Source organism: Geotrypetes seraphini, chromosome 5 (assembly GCF_902459505.1).
Source record: "Geotrypetes seraphini chromosome 5, aGeoSer1.1, whole genome shotgun sequence".
NCBI classification, from domain to species: Eukaryota; Metazoa; Chordata; class Amphibia; order Gymnophiona; family Dermophiidae; genus Geotrypetes; species Geotrypetes seraphini.
Window position 1 is genome coordinate 25,857,047 of NC_047088.1, and position 23,926 is coordinate 25,880,972.

General features: G+C 45.2%; 2 protein-coding genes across 15 annotated transcripts in view; one reads left to right on the forward strand and one right to left on the reverse strand.

Moving 5' to 3' along the window:
• Positions 1-22,163, reverse strand: part of XIAP (X-linked inhibitor of apoptosis) — a 61,977-nt gene extending 39,814 nt beyond the window's left edge. Inside the window, exons 1-2 of one of the 6 annotated variants that reach the window (XM_033944988.1) lie at positions 22,032-22,163; positions 2,929-3,818 (exon numbers count right to left, since the gene is read on the reverse strand). In XM_033944988.1, coding sequence (XP_033800879.1) covers positions 2,929-3,778 — 850 coding nt within the window. In that variant the 5' untranslated portion in view covers positions 3,779-3,818; positions 22,032-22,163. Of the gene's footprint in view, positions 1-2,928; positions 3,819-15,413; positions 15,638-21,379; positions 21,567-22,031 lie in introns of those variants that run through there. The other 5 variants (XM_033944989.1, XM_033944991.1, XM_033944993.1 and 2 more) reach the window with 5 other exon arrangements.
• THOC2 (THO complex 2) overlaps positions 21,869-23,926 on the forward strand; it is a 294,745-nt gene continuing 292,687 nt past the window's right edge. For 8 of the 9 annotated variants that reach the window (XR_004539500.1, XR_004539501.1, XR_004539502.1 and 5 more), the window contains exon 1: positions 21,870-22,228. Coding sequence is in view for 5 of the 9 variants with exons in the window: in XM_033944978.1 (XP_033800869.1) it covers positions 21,885-22,228 (344 nt within the window). In the remaining 4 variants the exon portion in view is untranslated. Of the gene's footprint in view, positions 22,229-23,926 lie in introns of all 9 variants that reach the window. The other variant, XM_033944982.1, reaches the window with a different exon arrangement.

A 23,926-nucleotide genomic window follows, 5' to 3' on the forward strand; every position in this document is an offset into this window, starting at 1 on the left:
CAGGCGGCGAGGAGAGTAAATTCTGGAGCAAAACTGAGGCAGTTTGTCGTTGTGGGGAGACGCAAAAAGATATATCTGAGGAGTTCCCCAATGAGAAAAAATGTGATGGAGAGACGGCGAATTGAGTGTCCATTCATGAGGTTGTAGGAGACGACTCAATTTGTCAACCAGTGAGTTTTTCTCTCCTTGAATGTAGACAGCTCTGAGAAAAACGTTGTGAAGAATTGCCCAATTCCAAACCTTCTGAGCTTCTGTTCAAAGGAGGAGTTCACGTAGTACATGGCTACTTGATTGTCGGTACAAATGAGCACTGATGAAAAAATCTGGTGAAAGACAATGGTTCAAATGGTGAAGCTTCTCTCTGAGGAGAATGAGAACCTGCCTGTTGAGAATCTTCTGGCACCGAGTAAGATGGGGAAGCCACAGGATCATAATGAAAATGAATATCTGAGTCCTTAGGCAAAAAAGAACAGCGACCCCCTGGAACATTGTGGTGTGGAAGGGAACAGGGGATGCAGAACATTTCCCCTTGACAGAGCGTGTTGGTGAAGAATGTTTTGATTTAGAAACATGCTTCCTAGACCGAGGAGTCGAAGATGAGAGATTAGGCTCATGCCTCAATTGTTGAGGACGCTCTGAAGAATGCCTTGACACTGGAGTCTGCTGCTTCGATGAGCATTGAGAAGAGGAGGACCATTGCCTCGAAGATCATTTCCTGGGAAATGATGACCTCAGCTCTGAAAATCTGTGATTCGACACTCATTGCTTAGGCAAAGGAGATCTTTGCCTCGAAGAACGATGCAAATCTTGACTCGATAATCAAAGTCGAGGCGATGTCGATTTCTGCTCTGAACCTAGATGTTGCTTCGATGAAGGTGTAGAACATCCCATTGAAGATCAATGCTTATTAAGCCTTGGTGATTTGGATCGATGTTGCAAAGCATGACTTGAGGAGGAGGAACAACGTCAAGACAGCCTCCAGGATTTGACACCTTCCAATGAAGCAGAGTAATGCTCAGATTGGTCTGCAGACAGAGGTGTCGATGTGGGGGTAAATTTGGCTATCATGTTACCAAACTCTCTGTGAAAGATATTCTTAAGCATATCTTTCAAAACAGGCACTGATACCAACGGTGTAGATGGTATCCCTGGTGTGCTCCTGTGAGGGTGATATAGATGATTATGTACCTTGGGATTTAGAGGCCTCTGTACGGCTGGCATGACTAGACTCGCTGCCTGAATGGCCTTAGACTCCAACTAGGAAGCTGGTGGCTTCTTAGCTTACCCTGAGTTGGTGACATCGATGGTGACATCAATGACTTCGATGTTGATGTCTTCGATGGTGCAGCCTTCCCAGAGGACGATGATTTGGTCGAGACAGGCTTTATCGATGTAGAGGCTGTTGTCGATGGTTTATCAGGAGTATGATCCATGCTCCTGAAGATATTTTCCTGTTAAACTCGACAGTTCTTCAGGGATTGTTTCTGCAGTGTGGCGCAGTGCACACAAGACCTGGGACAGTGATCTGGGCCCAGACACTGTATACACCAGTTATGCGGGTCAGTGATCAAAATAGCCCGCTGACACCGGCTACACTTTTTGAATCCAGTTATCGGATGGGACATAGAGGGAAAAATGGCCTCAGCCAAATCGAAGCCCGAAGGCTGAGGCTGCGGAGTAGGCCCCGCTGTCAAAAATTGAAACAAAAAGAAAATATTTTTTAGTTTTATCAAAAAAGAACGATGCGAAGCACACATGCGATGAAAAAAAGACGAGCTGTGGCTGAAAGGCACTAATTTAAATGCAGAAAGCCTTGAAGTAGGGACTTCTCAGCTCCGCAGAAAAACTAGAACTGAGGAGATGCACGCCCTACGTCAGGAGGGAAGGCACTCACGCATGCACGGTGCGGAAGTTGCAAACTGACTAGTACAAAGAAAGGCTAACCTTGGTCCAAAATACAGCAGTTAGAATGATTTACGGACCGAGGAAGTATTTATACTTAGCATATATCACAGCCAAAACCTAGGAGTCTGACCCTCCTTGGCTGTGATATAAGCTAAGTATAAGTACACTATTTAAGCACTTTATATTTATATATATTTATTAGAGGAAATGCTATTATGCAACAAAAAGACTTTTAGATAATTTCATCACATAAAAAGCAGAACAAGGAAGTTTATTATCAATAAGGTGACAGCCAATGATGAGGCGCCACGTAAAGCTTCCCGCAATTTGAAAAGTGGCTTTGCGGTGGGGCTGAGGCTTCCCTTTGAGATTTATTACTGATGTTAACAATATAGAGTCCAGGAGGTAAACGCTTATATGAGATAGTACTGGACTTTAAGCAACATTCTAACTTATGCCACAGTTTGTTTGGGCTCTGGATATCTGTAGCTTCTCAGCAATTGTTTTAGCCGATATTTGTCGATCTGCCACAATCAGATCGTGAACATGGTTAATTTCAGGAATTGACACTTGTTTGAGGCCTCCCAGACCTTGTTGCATTTTCAATCTTGAAATCTCCAAGCTGAAAGTTTACACACCACTTTTTCACTGTGGAGTATGATGAGCAGTTGTCAATGTTTGCATCGTACATTCATGGATTTCCTTTGGAGTTTTCTTCTGCGGAAATAGGAACTTCATGATGGCTCGGAGTTCCACACTTTTTGTTGACATGGTTCAATCAATGATCTGAAACAATATTAAAATATAGCATTACGATTCTGCAAATTGGCACTTTACAAAATAAAATAACACTTTTCAGCTACAGTGGCAAAATAAAGCTCATAATTTATTGCAGTTGGTTGGGCTGAGAACTTTTCAGCACCCCCTTGTACATAGCTAAAAGCATTTCTTTCTGTAAATAAAATTTGATTTTGTATTTTAAACAAAGTTGGGACTGCAGATAAATTATTTATTTTAATTTACCTAGCCTATAAAACCCAGATTTGGCAAGTTGTTCCTTGTTTATTGGAAACATCCATGTCTCAAAGGTCTTCAGTCTGGCTTCATACTGCACCATCTCTGGATTTGCAGGAAAACTTGGACCATTGGGACAACTAGCACCAAATTCAATGCCATTGGACCCATTAGCCATATTCCCAAAGTTTCGGCCTAGAACAAAAAAGCACTTGGGAAAGTGTCGCTTGTGTTCAACCCACGCTTGATCCCCAGGTTCCCAGTTTTTCAATACTCCTCCACAACAGAAACAGGCCACCTGATCCTCAGTGCCTGTGTAGTAAAGTCCAGCACTAGCAAGTTCTCGAGGTGTTATCGGGCAATAGACTGGCCAGTTCTGGAAAGTCATTAGCCTCACCTCTTCACTGCTCATGGCATGGTTTCTTGGATACAGCATATCTGACATGTCCACAACTTGCCTTGTCCTCAATAGATAATCAGGCTCAAGATTAGCATAGTGTTCAGTAGTGTTTGGGAGTGTAGTATTTTCCAAACAGTTTTCAATTCTTCTTGGATTAGAATTTTGGAGAAGGAAGAGACCTGCATTTTGGATGCAGTCACTACTAAAATTTAAGCCATTAGCAAATTTGCACTGTGGGGATATTCTCCTGTGCTTGCCAATTGCAGAGTCTCCATGTTGCCATCCTTCCAAAGTCACATGGCAACTAAAGCACTCCACTCTGTCTCCAGTGCCAGTGTAAAAAAAGCCTGCGCGTGCTAGCGTTCCAGGTGAGACAGGACAGTAGCTTGGAAAATCTGTGAAAGTTCCAATTCTGCACTGTTCTTCTGTAAAGTTTTCTGGTGCCTGAACTGTAGACATATTAGGACTACTTCTTCAGGAAGGGCCTTTCCCAACTTCTCTGAAACAAAAGAAAAACACTGAGCTTGGATTTGTAAAGGTTAATATTCATATCTAAAGTCCAAATGCACTAATGCAACCTGAAGATAAGGGAAGGAGGATAGGGTGTTTGTATCTTACTGTGTATGTCTTACTGTGATCTACTTAGGTTTAAGTGGACTACAAATTCATAAGAAACTACAACAAACCATGAGCTGACATTACACTATTATTAATTGGTTGGGCAAAACAACAAAAATTTGAGATCTTTCACATTTGTGGTAAAATAGCATATCTGGCCTGGTGGTCACTGAGGACTGGGTTGAATACACTGGTCTAGTGGGCTGGATCAGCAGGAGGAATGCCTATTCCTTCCCTACCTCTGGGGTCGCCTCTTCAAAATGGCGGCCCTGCCCCTCCTGGTGCACCATGGGATGTACTGGAAGGGGTCTAAGGCCCTCATCTGCTAAGGTGCCTAAGGTCACTCCCAGTTGGGAAGCGCCAAACAGCTGAGCAGCAGGGGAATTCCTGAACCAACCTTTGAGAAGTCCTGCTGGCTCAGCTGATGAGTGGGCAGAGAACAGCAAAAAAAAACAACAAAAAACCCCAAAAAACAAACAAACCTGACAGAAGGGATGATACTCGTGCAGAGCATCACCTTTTCTGTAGGAAATCTTTCCCGCCATGGTATTTTCTACTGTGGTGTTGGAGCTTGTGCATCTGCACCTCAGCCAGATAGCTAAGCAGTTACCTGGGTAAGTTCTCCAAGCTAAGAGTTGCATAGAAACATAATGGCAGATAAAGGCCAAATGACCCATCTAGTTTGCCCATCCGCAATAACCATTCCTCTCTCTAAGAGATCCCACGCTTTCTTGAATTCAGACACAGTCTCTGTCCCCACCACTTTTAAAATCAATATGAGGAAATTTTTTTCACTCAATAGAATAGTTAAGCTCTGGAATATATTGCCAGAGGTTGTGGTAAGAGCGGATAGCATAGCTGTTAGATAATTTCCTGGAGGAACAGCCCCATAGTCTGGTTATTGAGGAATACATGGGGGAAGCCACTGCTTGCCCTGGATCAATAATTAAAATGCAATGAAATAATCACTCTAAATATTCACAGCAATATGGTTTCAATTATATACAACTGTTGATGAATCTTATGCTCAGAGAAATGGAGGTGATAACAGGGGAAAACCCCAACACTACCATCTCACCGCCCAATCATCGCATGTTCAAAAACTTGTTGTAAGATGAAGACTGTTAAAGATATTTGCGTTTGTGCTCTAAGGCTACGCTTTTCACTCTTATAAACTAGGTATTATAACTCAGAACAGCAAACTTATCTTAGAGCTTTGCTGTTCTGAGTTATAATATCTAGTTTAGAGCACAAACGCAAATATCTTAAACAGTTATTCATCTTACAACAAGTTTTTGAACATGCGATGATTGGGCGGTGAGATGGTAGTGTTGGGGTTTTCCCCTGTTATCACCTCCATTTCTCTGAGCATAAGATTCATCAACAGTTGTATATAATTGAAACCATATTGCTGTGAATAGAGTGATTATTTCATTGCATTTTAGATACTTTTTTAATCACTCAAACTCTCGGTAGTTTAGAGAGTCTTTTTGCCCTATTTTTGCCCAGTTGACTGCCCTGGATCAGTGGCATGGAAAGTTGCTACTCCTTGGATTTTGGCCAGGTACTAGGGACAGGTTACTGGGCTTGATGGACCATTAGTCTGACCCAATGAGGCTATTCTTATGTTCTCATCTAGATTTAGATAAGGGTTTTTTGGGCCTCCAGAGGCAATCGGGTATTCAGAATATCCACAGTGAATATATATCGGACAAATTTGCACACATTGGAGAGAGTATGCTGTTCTCTCGCAAGCACTTTCATTGCAGACATCCTGAAAAATCAAAAAGAAAAGAGTCCTAAGGACAAGTTTGGGAGACCCTATCTAGAGAATGACATGGTGACAGAATTTGTTACTGTCCCCGTCCCCACAGATAACCACAGGAAACCATCCCCATGTCATTCTTTAAGGAGAGAGGGAAGAATCAGAGTATGAATGGGCACAAGCACCTTCAATCAAGCCTAGCATTGAAGAATGCTGATCTAGAAGGACCGAGGTTGAAATAAGATACTAAAGAATGACACAGGATGGTGAGCCTGTACTACATTTTGATGTTTTTTTGTTTTACTTTAATGTGAAATAAAATTGATATATGCGCAAATCTCTTTAGTGCTTACTTAACACAAAATAAGAGCAAAACAGAAAACATTCTGCCTGCAAATCCGCTTTGAGCAAGGTTGTAAAACTACAAAAAGGTGATATACAAGTCCCAATCCTTCTCCTTCTTCACTACTGTGCTCAAAAGGTTTTTCTTGGCATGCTTAAAGAAAGCCTAGCACAGATCTAAAGATATTCATTCAGTGTGAGCACTTACCACCTATCATCAATACTGTAATGCTGAGAACAAGGTTTCTTGTAACTGCATGCACTAACTACCGTACATGCCTACAGCAATATTTAAATGCAGATTCCCACTACAAGTATTACTCAAAAGCATTCCATACAGAGCTCAATTTTAAGCTTCCCCCCCCAAAAAAAAACAAAAACCCCATGATGGTAAGATTTTGCATTTGGGACTGAACAATGATTCTAACTTGCAAAATATTTTCACATTCAAAGTTTCTTCTCACAGGCACAAACTGTACTTTTACGAAATTCTCACTTTTACAATCTTTTCACATAAAGCCTGCCAACATCACCTCTCAGTTCACAGATCTATTGAAAGGATTCCTATCCAGTCTGACCTTCTTAAAAGCAGCAGTATTAACTACTTCAGTTAGCAACTACTACTCTTACTTATTTCAGAAGTAATAATAATAACAACAATGTTAAGGGTAATGGGATTTGATAAAAATCAAATAAAACCAAGTACGAATCTGGATATATTAGCGACAGCGTGGGCTGAGGACTTGCCTTGCCAGTTGACTGCTCAACAGTTACAACGGGTCCTGAAGAACATTCAGAAGGTGTCACCCAATATTACTCACTGGGAAATGCAATTGAAAATTCTTCTTAGACTTTACATTCCACCGGAACGTGCAGCCCGGATGCGGATTACTGCGTCGCATTCTTGCCCGAAATGCAATCAGGCTCACGCATCTTTGAGTCACATGTTTTGGGCCTACCCAGCAATCCAACAGTTTTGGAGACATCTTGGCCTATATACCACATCGCTTTGGGGAAGGCGATGGCTTCCGCAACCGAGGGCGTTATTTGGATTTTATAATATAGCCTCGCCCAAACCCAGGGGAATGTCAGCATTTATCTCCAGAGCCCTTTTGATGGGGAAAAAAAGCCATCCTCACCAACTGGCTCTCCCGTGATCCCCCGTCATATGCACAATGGAGATCCCTAATGATAGTGCACGCAACACTAGAGAGACGCATGGTGGGAGACTTGACTCTTGGCCCGGGTCGCAAATTTTGTCAGGTGTGGGAGCACTTCTGGCAGGACCTCACACCGCGTGCTCGAAAGTAGACTTTTGAATCTTTAAGATTTTATTCCCACTCTCAGCTGTTGGACTGGCCATGGATTCTTGGGGAGGGGAACTGATTATATTGTTGAAAATGTTATTTCCTGAATGGTACTACTGTTTGTATTTGCTTCTTACTGCTGGAATAATAAAAATCATTTAAACATAAAAATCAAATAAGTTTACATTTATTATATACAGATACTTTCTGTCCCCTTATTGGGCTCACAATCTGATTTTTTGTACCTGGGACAATGGAAGGTTAAGTGACTTGCCCAGAGTCACAAGGAGTAAGGGCCCTGGACGGAAGAAGCTGGCCTGGGTCAGCAGAGGGTGGGTGCGAGTCCCTAGGCCCATCTGCTCAATCAGGGTAAAACCAAGACCCTGCATGGGAGGCTGTAGCTTAGCAGGGAGAGCTACTTGGGAGAAGGCAGGGGGAATTAGCCAAACCCTCAGGAATACTGAAATGTCAGTTCCCTGGATAGTGTGGGTAATATCAGACTGACTGCGAAAGGTAGGATAGTCATTACCAAAGTATTTGCATAGACCTGGCCAAGGGAGTAAAACTGAGATAAAAAAGAGGGGAATAAGCCATCCCTGCTTGACTCTGTGACAGCAGGGAGCATGGAGACAGATTGTCCTCTCTATTTTGGAACCTGGAAGGGAGACAGCAGGGTGGGGGGGGGGGGGGTAAGGACCCAGAGCTCACTCTGACTGAGAAGGAAACTTCAGATGAGAACCTTAAGCCAGTGAGAACATTACAAAGGGAGAACACAACACTCCTGGGTACTTAAGAAGGGATGTAAGGATTGTGCATGGACCTTTACTGGAGTATTGTTGATCACATATGGACCTTTTTTGGAAGGGGTTTGGAAACTCAGCTCACTGTCAACCGAGTGGCAGATCATGGATTTGAAAACTTGGTTCGTATTGGTGAGTGAGCGGCAGATCACATGATTGGAGCCACAACCTATGCTTATGTGTAGGCGGCATGACAAAACTATTAGTGGGAATCAAACCCAAGATCTGGACAAGTTGGTGTTTAAAAATTAAGAGCAACCTCACAAGTTTCACAGGTGAGCATCTCATTTTCAGCATCCTTGACCCAGTCACTTTATCTGCTTACTTAGTATTATAGACCCTGGTAAAGCTAATTGGAGTACAGGGTAATATAGATAATACCTGTAAGTCTGGATGTAGTACCTTGACTCATATGTTGTATAAATGCATTCATGTTCAATCTATATGAACATGCAATTAGACCTACTGCATTTAATATCCGAATACAAAATTGTTCTATGGAAATCTATTGCTAAAGAAAGTCAGAACCTAAAGTAGAAGCACACTTAATTTTAAAACAAGAACAAGCCAAAGCTTAAGTTCTTAAATAGGAAGAACCGTGTGGTACTGCAAACTTAATAGTGGAATAAAGGGATTATCAAAGGCGATGTCTGTAAATACCGACATTCATGAATGTTTTCCAATAAAGCTCTGTCTTTTGACTTATGTACCCATTATTTTTATAGTATGATGGTCTTGTACTCCATGCATATGGTGAAATTTAGTTATACCTGTTAAATTTTTTTCCTTGAGTCTTGCTACACCAGTCCAGATCAATGTGCTGCATCCCTTTACCAAAAGATGGAGGTAGAGATACTGAGCTCTTCCAGTGACATCACAGGTATAAAAGAGCTGGTGCTGTTTGAAACCTTACTACACACCAACTTTGTACCACATAGGGCTGAAAGCTAAATTACTCACCTATAGACGGTGTTAAGAGGATAGCAGGACACATACTGTATTCCCATATATGGATGATGCTATCTGATGGAGATTGGCCTGAAAATCACAGGAGGTAATTTTAATGAATTTTTTTAAAGAAAAGGAGCAGTGTGAGAAACAATTTGTATGAATGGTAATTGTGGCATGCAGATGCTAAGATCCCTGAAGATAGCGAAATGGGGTTCCTCATCGAAGAGTGCTAGCTTTTTCCACTCTATTAGATTTTCAGATAAATAGAAGGAAACAAAAAGCAAAAAAAAAATTAAGTTTGTGAGTGGATGGACTCTGCCATTTTTGAATGAATATTTATTCCTTATGTGGGACTTTAGTGAAGCGGTGGACCTATATTTAGGCAATTTTTAGTGGTTTGTTTCCACAATCTGCATTGGGTACTTTTCAATGAACATGTTTGCATGAATGACTTAAAATGCACAAACTAATTTTCACTTTGTTTAAAGAACCCTAACCGAATATGTTAAGAGCCCCATGATGTGATTAACAGTGGCAAAATGAGCAATTAGCTCAATTTGCCTGTTAAAAGTAGTAATTCAGAGGGTGTGGGGTCTTTTTGTGCATAGTCTTCAATGCATATTTTTTCATTTCTGTAGGAGTGTTTTTGAAAAAAGGGACAAGAGGCATGCAACTAGAAAGGCACAGAACATCTTTTTTCTTTATTTTCTTTATGGAACAGCCTGAAAGAGAAGAAAAATGGGCCTGGGGGTTACATTCTAGACTCCAAATAAATTCTGAAGGACTAACAGACCAAAATTGACTGTCAAGTCGGGCATCTCTTTCCGCCCCCATTCAACTATCATTCTCCTCCTTGTCCTCCACCCTCATCTCATGATTGATTCCCTTGCTCCTGCCCCAGCTGACCGTCTAACCTGCCGGTTCCTTCTTTGGACAGATGGTAATGATCTCCCTCTCCCCCCTTGCTCCAGGGGAGTTTACTTTGGGGGGGGGGGTCACAGTCATGGGCATCGGGAGTTTTTGTTGTTGCAAGCTCCCCTTTCCCCCTACATGCCAGCGATTGTTGGGGTTTTTGTTGTTTTTTTTCGGCAGACAGAGAGAGGGCAGGAGGGGGGGAGTGGCTGCCATGGTGATCTGTCCGATGCAGGCGGGGATCTTGAGAGGAGCCACCGTCGCATCTTTCAACTAAAAAATACATAACGGCAAGGCGAGCAGGGAGCAGGCCAGGCCTAAAAACAGAACCCCAAGCGCGCATGCGCACTCCTACCTGCGGGTCCCTACAGCTCACGGAAAACAGGCGCACGCAGTGGGAGTGCGCATGCACTGCTTAGGGTTTTATTATATTAGCGAGGACACGTCCAATATACCGGACTTAGAGGATCTCATGAGTGGGGAGCAGGCCGAAAAATTGGGGCATATAGAGGTAAGTCGGGAGGATGTCCTCAAACAGATTGACAGGTTGAAAAGCTGCAAATCTCCGGGACCGGACAGGATCCACCCAAGGGTTCTAAAGGAACTAAGACAGGAAATAGCGGGCGCAATCCAGCATGTTTGCAACCTATCCTTGACAACTGGAGAGGTACCAGAGGACTGGAAACTGGCGAATGTCACACCTATCTTTAAGAAGGGATCGAGAGGTGACCCCGGGAACTACAGGCCGGTGAGCCTGACTTCAGTTATAGGGAAGATGGTGGAAGCAATAATCAAGGACAGCATTTGCGAGCACATCAAGAAAAATGGCCTACTGCGGACAAGCCAGCACGGATTCTGTAAGGGAAGGTCATGCCTGACAAACCTTCTGTACTTCTTTGAGGGAATAAGCAGTCAGGTAGACAAAGGGGAACCCATAGACATCATTTACCTCATAGAAACATAGAAGATGACGGCAGAAAAGGGCTACAGCCCATCAAGTCTGCCCACTCTGCTTACCCACCCCCTGTCTATGCCTTAATGACCCAATTTCCTTATCTTGACCCTCGTAGGGATCCCACATGGGTATCCCATTTATTCTTAAAGTCTGGCACGCTGTCTGCCTCGATCACCTGCACTGGAAGCTTGTTCCAATGATCAACCACTCTCTCTGTGAAGAAATACTTTCTGGTGTCACCATGAAATTTTCCGCCCCTGAGTTTGAGCGGGTGCCCTCTTGTGGCCGAGGGTCCCTTGAAAAAGAAAATATCATCTTCCACTTCGATACGTCCCGTGAGGTACTTAAATGTTTCGATCATGTCTCCCCTCTCCCTACGTTCCTCAAGAGTGTAGAGCTGCAATTTGTTCAGTCTCTCTTCGTACCTCGATTTTCAAAAGGCCTTTGACAAGGTGCCACATGAAAGGCTGCTTAGGAAGCTGTGGAACCACGGGGTGGGCGGGGATGTACATAGATGGATCAAGCACTGGCCATCAGGTAGACTACAGAGGGTCGGAGTAAAGGGCCAATATTCTGACTGGCGGGGAGTCACGAGCGGTGTGCCGCAGGGATCGGTGCGCCGCAGGGATCGGTGCTGGGGCCGCTACTCTTCAACATATTTATCAATGACCTGGAAATGGAGGCAAAGTGTGAGGTTATAAAATTTGCAGATGATACCAAACTCTGCGCCAGAGTTAGGACCAGGGAGGAGTGTGAGGAACTGCAAAGGGACCTCGATAAGCTGGAGGACTGGGCAAACAAATGGCAAATGCGCTTTAACGTAGATAAATGCAAGGTCATGCACATAGGGAAAAAGAACCCGTTGTTCGAGTATAAAATGGGGGGGGGGGGGGGGTGATTGCTGGGAGACACCGGACTTGAGAGAGACTTGGGTGTGCTAGTGGATCCATCCATGAAACCATCCCCACAGTGTGCAGCAGCCTCGAAGAAAGCCAACAGGATGCTGGGCATCATCAAGAGGGGCATAACAACCAGGACGCGGGAAGTCATCATGCCGCTGTATCGAGCGATGGTGCGCCCACATCTGGAATACTGCGTTCAATATTGGTCGCCGCACCTCAAGAAGGACAAGGCAATTCTTGAGAGAGTCCAAAGGAGGGCAACGAAACTGGTAAGAGGGCTGGAAAACTGCCCATATGCCGAGAGGCTGGATAAACTGGGGCTCTTCTCTCTGGAAAAGAGAAGGCTCAGGGGGGATATGATAGAGACCTTCAAAATACTTAGGGGCATAGAGAGGGTGGACAGGGACAGGCTCTTCAGACTAAAAGGGACGACAGGTACAAGGGGGCAGTCAGAGAAACTGAAGGGGGATAGGTTCAAATCAAATGCAAGGAAGTTTTTCTTCACCCAAAGGGTCGTGGACACATGGAATGCGCTCCCGGAGGAAGTGATCCGGTAGAGTACAGTACAGGGATTCAAACAGGGATTGGACGGATTCCTGAGGTAAAAGGGGATCGTGGGGTACTGAGGGAGGTGCTGGGGTAATGCATAAATATAGACAGCTCACCAGGTCGTGCAGGTGCAAGGCCGGAGGGTTAGGACTTTGATGGGAAGATAGGACTTCGATGACAAACCTAGGGGGCAAAGGGGGCCCCTTCTGGTGATTAAGGCAGGTCATGACCTGTTGGGCCGCCGCGGGGGCGGACTGCTGGGCGTGATGGACCTGTGGTCTGACCCGGCAGAGGCACTGCTTATGTTCTTATGTATTCAGATATATTGTGAACAATAATTATTATTTACTGCTGGCTTGTGAATTATATTTTTATATCTATAATAAAATATTTCATATACCATAGCTGTGGTCTCTATTCATATAAGTTGGCAAAAATCCGAATCCTTGGGTGCAGTTATGTGATATCCTAGAAACGAGAGTTGCATGCGACTTGTTTATGTTGCACTAATTAGTTATACCCATAAATCTGCCTACAGGAGGGTCAAGATGACTACCTCCAAATAATCATTCCGAATTAGAGCCATGCACTCAAGAGCCATGCCGTAAGATCAAAGTGCTCTGGATTCTCCATAGGGACCAGACCCTGGCTGAGTAGACCGGTATGAACCAGCAGTCTGAGAAATCTGCCTCTTCAGAGGCACCCCAGATCTGCATACCAAGGCTGATGAGGCCAGTCCAGAGCTACAAGGATCACCAACCCCTGGTGGCTCACTATTCTGCAGATGACCCACCATAGACAACAATGAAAACACAGATTAGGAGCTTGGTAGGCCAGGACTAACAAGAGCGTCCAGCCCTGTGCTTTTCGGCTCAGCTCTTCGACTGTAAAAACAATCTGCCTTTGCATTCTTGGCTGTGGCCATGAAATCTATGTCTAGTTTGCCCCAATGCTGTACAATGAGGGAAAACGCCCTCTGGGGCAGAGACCACTCCCCCGGATCCAGAGTCTGTCTACTGAGAAAGTCAGCCTGAATGTTCCCACCTCTGCCATGTGGGCAGCTAAGTGTTGTAAGTGTACTACTGCTCACTGGAACAACATCTGTGCCTCCAGGCATAGGGGAACGTGTTTGGTATCTCCTTGTCTGTTCATATAAGCTACCACTGCTGCCTTCTTTGTCAGGTAAGATTGCAACACTTTCAGCGCCAAATGAATGGCTCTCAATACCAGATGGTTTACTGGCCACTTGCTCTCCAACTAGGTCCATTTGCCCTGAAGAAGGTGACTGCAGCAGTGGGGTTCACAGCTGATCTGGCTAGCATTGATCATGAGGGTCACCCATGAGGTGATTAAGCAGCATGCCCCTTGATAAGACATCACCCTGCAGTCACCAACATAAGCTGCAAGACCAAGGGAGCTGTGTCTGTAGGGAGTGCCACTATGGAGACCACCTGGAGAGAGGAGAGTCTTGGAGACTGAGAAAATCAGAAAATCCTTGGCCTAGAGGCCCCAAGGAGCCCTGTAAGATATCGGGCTGGGGATTTCGGGCCTCCTCCACACACTTGCGTTTAGCCCCCTTGCTGCATGCAATCTCTGAATGGGATCTCTTCCCCAAAGATCAAGCTTTCCATGCTTTTTGGGGTTCTAGCACCGCACCCTGGAGGACTGAAGAGAGGCTGAACCTGAAGCTCCCGCTCTTTCCTCTCATGCCCTGCAGGACGTGGAACATGACCGCTCCTCATCTGGTAATTCCATACAAATAAATGCACGAACTGGGGCTAAATTGACCTGGGGGAATCCATTGCAGATGATCCTTAGGCAAAACGAGGGTTTTGAACCAAAATAATAATAATAAAATCGCTAAAAGTCCACCAGAAAATTTGCACCAAAAACAGCCCATTGGAACTTAACTGAAAACCAAAATATATTTGAAAAAGGGGTTTTGAATTTGGGGGAACCTAACCCTGATTCCAGAAAGCCTTGAATCTGGGATTTTCAGACTCCCCCTGATTTTCCCCATATAAGGAATAATGGGAGTACTCACTTTGACTTCTGGTACCTGTCAGCTTGCAGCAGTCTGCCTACAGGAAAATGATTTCTGTCTCAGAAAATCCACCAATGGAAATCTTGTGGCAGTGGGTCAGGCAGACCCCAACCATGGACTCCAACCCCTGAAAATCCACGTAATGCATTAGATAGACAAACTTTGCAGATAGTTCCATGATACCCAAAGAGCTGTTACACAGGGGCCACTCATCCTGTGCTCAAGCCTCTGATAAATGAGCAGGTGAGCAAGCTCCCAGGAGAATGGACCCGAGCTCCTTAAGGGATACAAAGCAGGCTGGGCTCCACAGGTATTCTGTGTGAGATTGGCTTGCGGGCAGCAGTACGCCCATGGACTGCATCCTTTCCCCAGAGTAAGCCCAAGAAAGGGACTTCCAAGCACAGAAGTTATGCAGAAAAATAGAAAACCAACGGCAAAAATAAGAAAAGAAAGCAGAGCAGAGCAGAAAACACCTTCTCTTTTTTTTTTTTTTTAGCAAAAAAAGTCTTTAATCTGTAGTTATACAAAATGATCTGAGAAGAAAACACCTTCTCAGTTCGCATGCAGTAGGTAAAACTGAAGAGGAAGCTAGCTGTTCTCCAATCTCCAGTGCAGAAGGGGAGGAGTTGGAAGATGTGAGCGACACCCTTCTGCAGCGTTCCGGATTAGGGGGGAAGGAACAGATATGGTTCAGAATCTTATGTCTTTGCAACAGAAAATTGATTTGCATGCTATCTCATGCATATTATAGATATCCCGAAAACCAAACTTGCCTACTGTTCCCCTTGGACTGGATTTCTGGGTGCTTCGGCAAACTCCGCTGTACCTCATTAAAAAGCAATCTCTACTCGGCTCAGCATCCCCATTAACCTTCCAGAAGCTGGGACTCCTAGGCTGAAGCCAAAGAGCGAGCAATAAGGGAGGGTAAGGCGTCAGATGAAATACTCACATGAAGGTGCAAGAGCCGGTCCCTTACGCACGAGTACAAGAGTCACATGCGTGTCGCAGAAGGAAAACGTTCATTTCTACCTACCCAAGGGTACAGAGGACACAGCATAGGAGCGGCAGTCACACTAAGCTCCACCCCCTTTAAAGGTACAGCGGCACCGCCGCAGCCAAAGCAAAGAAGGGCGGGGTTGTACGTGCGTCCACACGTTTAGGGCTGGTCGTGCGACGTTATTGTTCTTTGCCTGAGCCTTATTATTGTTAGGGGGTGGGGAAAAGGACTAGTGAATGCGAAAGCAGCTAAGCTCCACCCCTTTAAAGGCATAGGGGCACGGCCGCAGCCAAAGCAAAGAAGGGCGGGGCTGTGCGTGCGTCCATACGCTTTGGGCACGTTCAGGGCTGGTCGTGCGACCTTCCTACTCTTTGCCCGAGCCTTATTTATTTATTTATTTTTTTTTTTTTGGGGGGGGGGTGGACTGGTGAATGCGAAAGCAGCTAGGCTTGTGAAGTGTAATGGAGGGGGTGGTTTATGACATGGTGCAAGATAAATTGTCTTAAAATTGGCGTTCTATTGCTCTGATCTGTTAGAGCTCAAAGTGAACGTGGTAGATCAGGAAAGCGATTTAAGCACCTCAGCATGAATGTCTATGGCGTAGATGTTTGTAAAAAAATAGTCTGAAAGAAAAGGGTGCGAGAGATGTGGATACGAGGGCAAAGCATATTAAGTTTCCTAGGCAAACTTTTTAACCTTACAAAACCCATCTGATTGTTCATAAACGCGATCACCTAACACTAACCCTTTGGGAGAAATCCACACAGGGTCCAGGAAACAGCAGTGCTACAGTATGCCTAGCTGTAGAAATAGTAGAAGTAGCTCACAAAATTCCAAAGCATGAAAAAGAGCAAGCCATGAACAGCTGGCTGCACATCAGTAGGCCCTGTCGTTGACCCTCTGCTGATTTGAATTGCACGGAAAAACATTCAATGGCAAAGTTCAAATCAGCAGCCACTCAGTGCAGCATAGCCTATCACAGTGGTCTCAAACTCAAACCCGTTGCAGGGCCACAGAAAAAATAGTTAATGTCTTATTAAAGAAATGACAATTTTGCATGAGGTAAAACTCTTTGTAGTCTATATATCTTTCCTTTAAGCTAAGTCTTAATAATAATATTGTCATTTATAGCTATAGAGACATATGATCAAGAAACTGTTTTATTTTACTTTTGTGATTATGATAAACATACTGAGGGCCTCAAAATAGTACTTGGCGGGCCGCATGTGGCCCCTGGGTCACGAGTTTGAGATCACTGGCCTATCATGTGCACCTGCCCATTCTCTCTCTCTCTTCTTGTCATGACTGTCATAAGAGGAAGGGGGAGGAAAACACAGGAAGAGCCAGAAAGCTTGGGGACACAGAACTGGGAAGATGTTGCTAAGAGCCAGGGAAAAAGAGAACAGGGAACAGAGTAGGAAAGAAAGGGGTAGGGTTGCCAGATATTTTTTTTATTTTAAGAGGACGACACCTGGCCCTGCCTCATTCTGCCTCCAGCTTCACCTCACATGAACCTCTGGTCTCCTTCCCCAAACTTGGGGCCATGTCTAGAGGACCTCCGTGCATGCGCGGACATCAACGCAATAATGTCATGACATCACGTCGGCAAACACAAACAAAAAATCCAACAGAACTGCAGTGATATATCGAACAAGGAACAAAGGAAAAAAACCCACAGGAATGGTGTACAAGACGCCAAGTCTTTAATAAATGAACATGAATGACTATGAAACAGTTTGTATCCAAAAGGGTTGGAGAACCCGGACCCAACAGTGTCCGTGTTTCGAAGAAACACTCCTTCCTCAGGGGTCCAAAAAATGTGTCATATACTGGGGAACCTTATGGATAACACCTGAAGACAGCAATGTGTAGAACAACTGAGCAAGCTGGGTGATCTCCTGCGCAGTATGTCAACATCCATGCATGCAGAGAGGACCCCGAGCTCAGGGACTTTAAAAACCTGGACAAACCCAGGTTTTGGAAATTCCTCTGCGCACCTGTACACGCCTCTAAAAAGGACATATCTGGGTTTTCTTGGACGTCTGGTAACCCAAGGAAGGGGAGATTACCTGGCAGAGAAAAAAAAGCTGGGGGCTGAACATGCAGGGAGCATGATGACAATAATCAAGCCTAGGAAGGGGTACAAGGTGAATCTGGAAGAGTTGGAGAGAGTTAAACATGATGGAGAAAGCTGGGGGGGGGGGGAGCAAGCATCAAGGGCATAGCCAGGTTCCAAGCCAGGGGTGCAAACTATCTTAGACAGAAACCACCCAGATCCAGCAACACCTCTCCCTCTCCACACCACCCAGGTCCAGCAGCACCTCTCTCTTCCTCTTCTCCTCTCCATAGCCAGTGGCATCTCTTTCTTCCCTTCCCAGGGGCCAGCGGCACCTCTCTCTTCCCCTCCCCAGGGCCAATGGCACCTCTCTCTTCCCCTCCCCATGGCCAGCGGCATCTCTCTCTTCCCCTCCCCAGGGACAGCGGCACCTCTCCCTTCCCTTTCCCCCAGGTCGAGCAGCAGCACCCCTCCCTTCTCCTTCCCCAGGTCCAGAAGTACCTATCCCTTCCTTTTCCCTCCCCTCCAGGTCCAGCAACTGACTATGTGTTTACTTCCATGCACAGCTGCCAGCAGCATTAGGTCTTCCATCAAGCAACCTCAGGTCCTTTGCCAAGGGGGCACTTGGAGAAACTGAAAGGGGACAGGTTTAGAACCAATGCCCGGAAGTTCTTCTTCACCCAGAGAGTGGTGGACACATGGAACGCTCTCCCGGAGGTTGTGATAGGGCAGAGCACGCTACAGGGATTCAAAGGTTTGGATAAATTCCTGAAGGATAAGGGGATTGAGGGGTATGGATAGAAGTAGAGATAGGTTATAGGTAGAGTCAGGGACCATTTGACAGGTCATGGACCTGATGGGGCGCCGCAGATGCGGACTGCTGGGTGTGATGGACCTCTGGTCTGACCCAGTGGAGGCAACTTCTTATGCTCATCAGAGGCAGGCTCAGCTTAACAAAGGCCTTGAAGTTGCTGACAGAATCTCTAATGCTAGCAGCAGCTGTAATAGATGAACAGTGAGCTGCTGTTAGTCCGGGGGTAGAGGAGAAAAAACAAGCACGTGATGGCAATAGTGGCAGCAGAATAAGGGTGGAATACTTGCAGCACTGCATTCCTTCTGGGGTACACATACCACATGTTGAGAACCTCTGGTCTACATCATAAGGTATATGGGGACAAACCTAAAGATCTCAATATGTATACTTTGGAGGAAAGGCGAGAGAGGGGAGATATGATAGAGACGTTTAAATACCTATGTGCAAAAACACACATGAGGCGAGCCTCTTTCAACTGAAAGGATACTCCAGAGTGAAGGGCATAGAATGAGGTTAAGAGGTGATAGGCTAAGGAGTAATCTGAAGAAATACTTTTTTATAGAAAGAATGGTAGATGAGTGGCATAGTCTCCTAGTGGAGGTGGGGTGGAGATGAAGATTATGTCTGAATTCAAGAAAGTGTGGGACAAGCATATGGGACCTCTTAGGGAAAGGAGATAGTGGATGCTGCAGAATGGCAGACTGAATGGGTCATTTAGCCTTTATCTGCCGTCATGTTTCTAGATAAGCAGAGGATCTAGATATCATATCCTAGAGTGTTTGTGTTGTACCAACAAAGGTGTGCCTTAGCTGCTGTTCTTAAATGCTGTCTCCAGTTAGGGCACACCCTGTGCTGGATCAATGAGGACTCCTGGCAACCAGAATATAAATATATCCTGAGCTATCTTGCAGCTTCATGGCTTCTGTCTTTTAGAGTTGTTAGTTCAATCCCTATCAACCCCATCAATATACTTATATTTATTTCAAATATCTTTTATTGATCAGAGTAAAACAAGCAGCAGAACAAAACAGTACAGTAGTCTGTTTGAACAAATCGTATTAGCAATCCAACCCTCCCCCAACCACCCGCTCACCCAGAGAATTAAAAAAGGGAGGGGGGGGAAATGGAAAATATATATTGAAATGAAGGAGGCGAGACAGAGGCGGCAACCATACCCGAGAATAAAGATCACTCAATTAGATATTCAGAACATTACTATGAACATAAGCTGTTAAAGAAAACCAAAAGGACTCCCAGACCATCTGAAGCTGCCTCAGAAACAGCTGCAAATGGATCCAGACTTGAAAACTTCAGACTGCCAGCTGACCAGACACGGGCTACAACCTCCGCCCCAGAGATCCTCTTCCACAGGGTCAGGAAAGGCAGCCTGCACCTTGACTAGACGCATACAGCCTGCACTTGAAACCCATGACAAGATCACCAGCAAGCAGACTCCCAGGGGAAGGGATCCCAAGTCTAGAAATGGTGGTGCACAGCAGTCTGGCTCCACAAATCTACCAGGGTTTCTCTGTGAAACAATGTGAAGCAGAAGTCTGGCACCGCAGGACTGCGTCCTTTCCTCCAACGGGATCCTCTGGAAAGGTCTCAAGGCACTGAAGCCACCGAGAAAACAAACTTTAAGAAAAAAAAGAAAAAGAAGCATAGCAACTGTAAAGACTTCTGCAAGGATTGCTGGCAAAAATTGTAACTGGATATGTTGCTAGCTCTCAGGCTAAGGGGTGAAGTGTGCTCAGAAAAGTTTGTGGATTTCTGCAACTCCCGGATTGAGGGTTGGGATTGAACACCCTAGCATATGGAATCCAGAAGGGACGTAACAGAACACAGATATACCCTCACCCAGTATGGAATAAGTAATCACAAACTAAAGAAAGAAATATGTAGACAAAAAGTTAAACTAAACAGCCAAGAAGCCAGTCTTTGCATACAATGCAACACCACAGAAACAGTAACACATGTCCTCTAATACTGTGCAAAATATAAAGATAGCAGATGTAAATTTGAAAAAAACTGACAAATCACCACTTTACAAATTAACAAATAGAAATAAAACAAAAATGGAAAATAAGAATATATTATTTTATTGGACTAATCCATTTTTAAAATTAGCTTTCAGAGGCCAAAACCTCATTCTTCAGGATATTGCTGCTACAGTATTCTGTCCTGACCTAGTTAGTAAAAAATATATTAAAATTAGTCTAATAAAGATATTACAGTACTTCCCTGATATTCACGGGGGTTGTTGAAAAACCGCAAATACGGTTTTTAGCAGGAGAGGGGGCAGCCGGAGCGCCAGTGAGTGAAGGAAATCACTTGCAGTATGCTCCAACCGCCTTTTCCTGTACTAAATTCGGGCCTCACCAATCAGGAGCTGCTTTGACATGCAGCTCCTGATTGGCGAGGCCTGACTTTAGTACAGGAAGAGGCGGTCGGAGAATACCCCAAGTGATTTCGTTCATTCGCTGGCGCTCCAGCTGCCCGGTCATTTGTGGTCAGAAAATACCGCGAATGACCAGGACCGCGAAGTCGCAGGGGAGCACTGTACTTTATTTCCATTTTCTATTTAAAAACATTTAAATGTCAGTACAGCAAAGACAGCAGAATGCAATGTACAAGGTTCAGGAATGTTTATTAAAAATCTATATAAAATGATAATCCAAAGTAGTGACTCTCATATACATAGAGTACAGACCCAACACTATTTTTTTTTTTTTAACTGCCCCTACCCTTTCCCATATCTTTAATGCCAGTAGCTGGCTGACTGACTAACTAACTAGCATCCCACTGAGGGGAAAAATATGAGAATGCCTTTTACTAAAGGGCATGAAGGCCTTATGCAGTTTAGCACATGGTAACAGCTTTTACCACACAAACTTGTTAAGGGTTGTACAGTTAAGCAGTTTAATGCATGGTAACATGACAAGCGTTAGTGAATTAGTCATAAAGCTCTTAAACTCACAAAAATACCCCCCCAACCTGGAAATGGCTCAAATAGCATAATGTCTCCAAATTAGTTAATTTTACACATACCATGCCAGAAATGAGCTTCCCTATTATGACTCTACAGCGCTGCATACGTCTGGTAGCGCTCTAGAAATAATTAATAGTAGTAGTATGTTGATGATTATCTCATTGCTGCAAAGTCTGCTTCTGGAGTTCATAAAAATCTTGAACTATTCCCCGAGGAAGCAAGTTGCAGCAGAGATGACAAGAGGCCCAGCGGTCTAATAATCTTGTCAAAACCTGCTGGAACACAGAAAACGTGTTATGGGGGGGGGGGGGGAACCACCAACAACTCCCCCCCCTAAAAAAAAAACCCACGTTAGACCGCACCTGGTTTTATTTTGCCCATTCTTGGTTGTGCATTTTAATTGCTATAGTAGGGAAGGAACTGGGTCCAGCTGGAAAAGTAGAAATTGCGCAATTCCCTCCCCCCCTTCAAAAAAAGTCTTGACGGCTCTTGCCAAGCAGACCTATTCCGCAATACTTCCCCTAAGTTCTTCGAAGGGGAACAAACGCCAACAAGATAATTCAGATGGACGTTTGTTTAACTTGGACATTCCGGCCTGACACAGGAAGTTCAGCCTCCCTGTGGCCCACACAGAGGAAGTCTAAAACTAGCGCGGAATTCGCGGTGGCGGCCGCGCGCTGTCCATGCAATGGGAGAAAGGGGCAGACTCACGCGCAACAGAGAACAGCGAAGGGCTTCAGCGCACAGCAGCAACAGAGAGAGAACGTAACGCAGGTCGCACGGCCTGGCAGCCCAGAACCCCCGAAGCTCTCCGAAACCATAGAGTCCGCCGGCTCCGGAAAGGGACGATCAGCCCCACCCAGCGGCACCTGCGACCAATGCAAAAGTTGCTGTTTTGGTGTTGATTGGTGTGTACTGGCAGGGTTGGTGTTAGACAAGCTGGGGCTTAGGGCAGAAATTAAGGAAGGGGCACCCAATTCCTCTCCTTACTGCCCTGATTTCCCCACCCACCAAATGTCCTCTCATCTAGCTTCTCTCCTTCTTTTTCCTTCCACCACATGCCCTTCAACCCAGTATTCCACTGGTTTAGTAAGGGGGGATGGACCACCTTGGGCACCATCTTGGTGGAGGTGCTGGCACCTCTCTTCCTTTACGCCACCCCTGGTACCCCTTGAAATGTTCACTGGCGCAAGCAGCATATTCCACCTCCTGTTTTTGTTGGCCTCAGCTCATGGCAAATGAGGTTCAACATGGATAAGTGTACGATGATACATGTTGGTAACAAAAATCTTATACACGAATACAGGATATCTGGGGTGGTACTTGGAAACCCCCAGGAAAGAGACTTGGGAGTATTGGTCAACAAGTCAATGAAGTTGTCTGCACAATGTGCGGCAGCGGCGAAAAGGGCAAACAAAATGCTAGGAATGATTAAGAAGGGGATCACAAACAGATTGGAGAAGGTTATCATGCCGCTGTACCGGGCCATGGTACGTCCTCACCTGGAATACTGCGTCCAGCACTGGTTACTGTACATGAACGACACGGTACTACTCGAAAAAGTCCAGAGAAGAGCGACTAAAATGGTAAAGGGGCTGGAGGAGTTGCCGTACAGCGAGAGATTAGAGAAACTGGGCCTCTTCTCCCTTGAAAACAGGAGACTGAAAGGGGACATGATCGAAATATTCAAGATACTGAAGCGAATAGACTTAGTAGATAAAGACAGTTGTTCATCCTCTCTAAGGTAGGGCGAACAAGAGGGCACTCTATAAAGTTAAAAGGGGATAGATTCCGTACAAACGTAAGGAAATTCTTCTTCACCCAGAGAGTGGTGGAAAACTGGAACGCTCTTCCGGAGGCTGTTATACGGGAAAACACCCTCCAGGGATTCAATACAAAGTCAGATGAGTTCCTGCTGAACCGGAACATACGCAGGTAGGGCTGGTCTCAGTTATGGCACTGGTCTTTGACCTAGGGGCCACTGCGGGAGCGGACTGCTGGGTACGATGGACCTCTGGTCTAACCCAGCAGTGGCAATTCTTATGTTCTTCAGAAGTCATGACCTGGTCATGGGACCAGGATGTGATGTCAGAAGGGAGCTGAGGCCAGCAGGAGGTGGAAGATGTTGCTCATGCCAGCTAACATTTCAAGAGGTATATAGGGGGAGGAGTGCTCAAGTGGCGGAGAAGAGTAGGGGATGCACGGCACTGTGATGCCAGGTACCACCACCCTGAGTGTCACCCTGCCTCACTACACTACTGGAACATTCCCTTCATTTAAAAATCAGCTGCTCTAAGTGACCCCCATGGGCTGGGATGTCCTTCCCCCCCCCCATTCCGAAGCCCCCCATGCCTTTTAAAATAGTGTGGCAGTGATTCTTTATCACTGCTCACAGCTTCCTAAGTACTGTTCCTCTGCCATGGTCTGTCCAAGAGAAAATAGGACAGAGGGGGCAGACTGCAGTAGAGGAATAGCGTCAGGAAAGCCACAAGTAGTGCTAGAAAATTCTTCTGCGCTGGCAGCCATTGCAGTTTAAAAGATGAGGGGGAACTTCAAAACAGGATGGGGAGAAGGGAAGAACATCCTGGCCCACAGGGTTTCCCTGG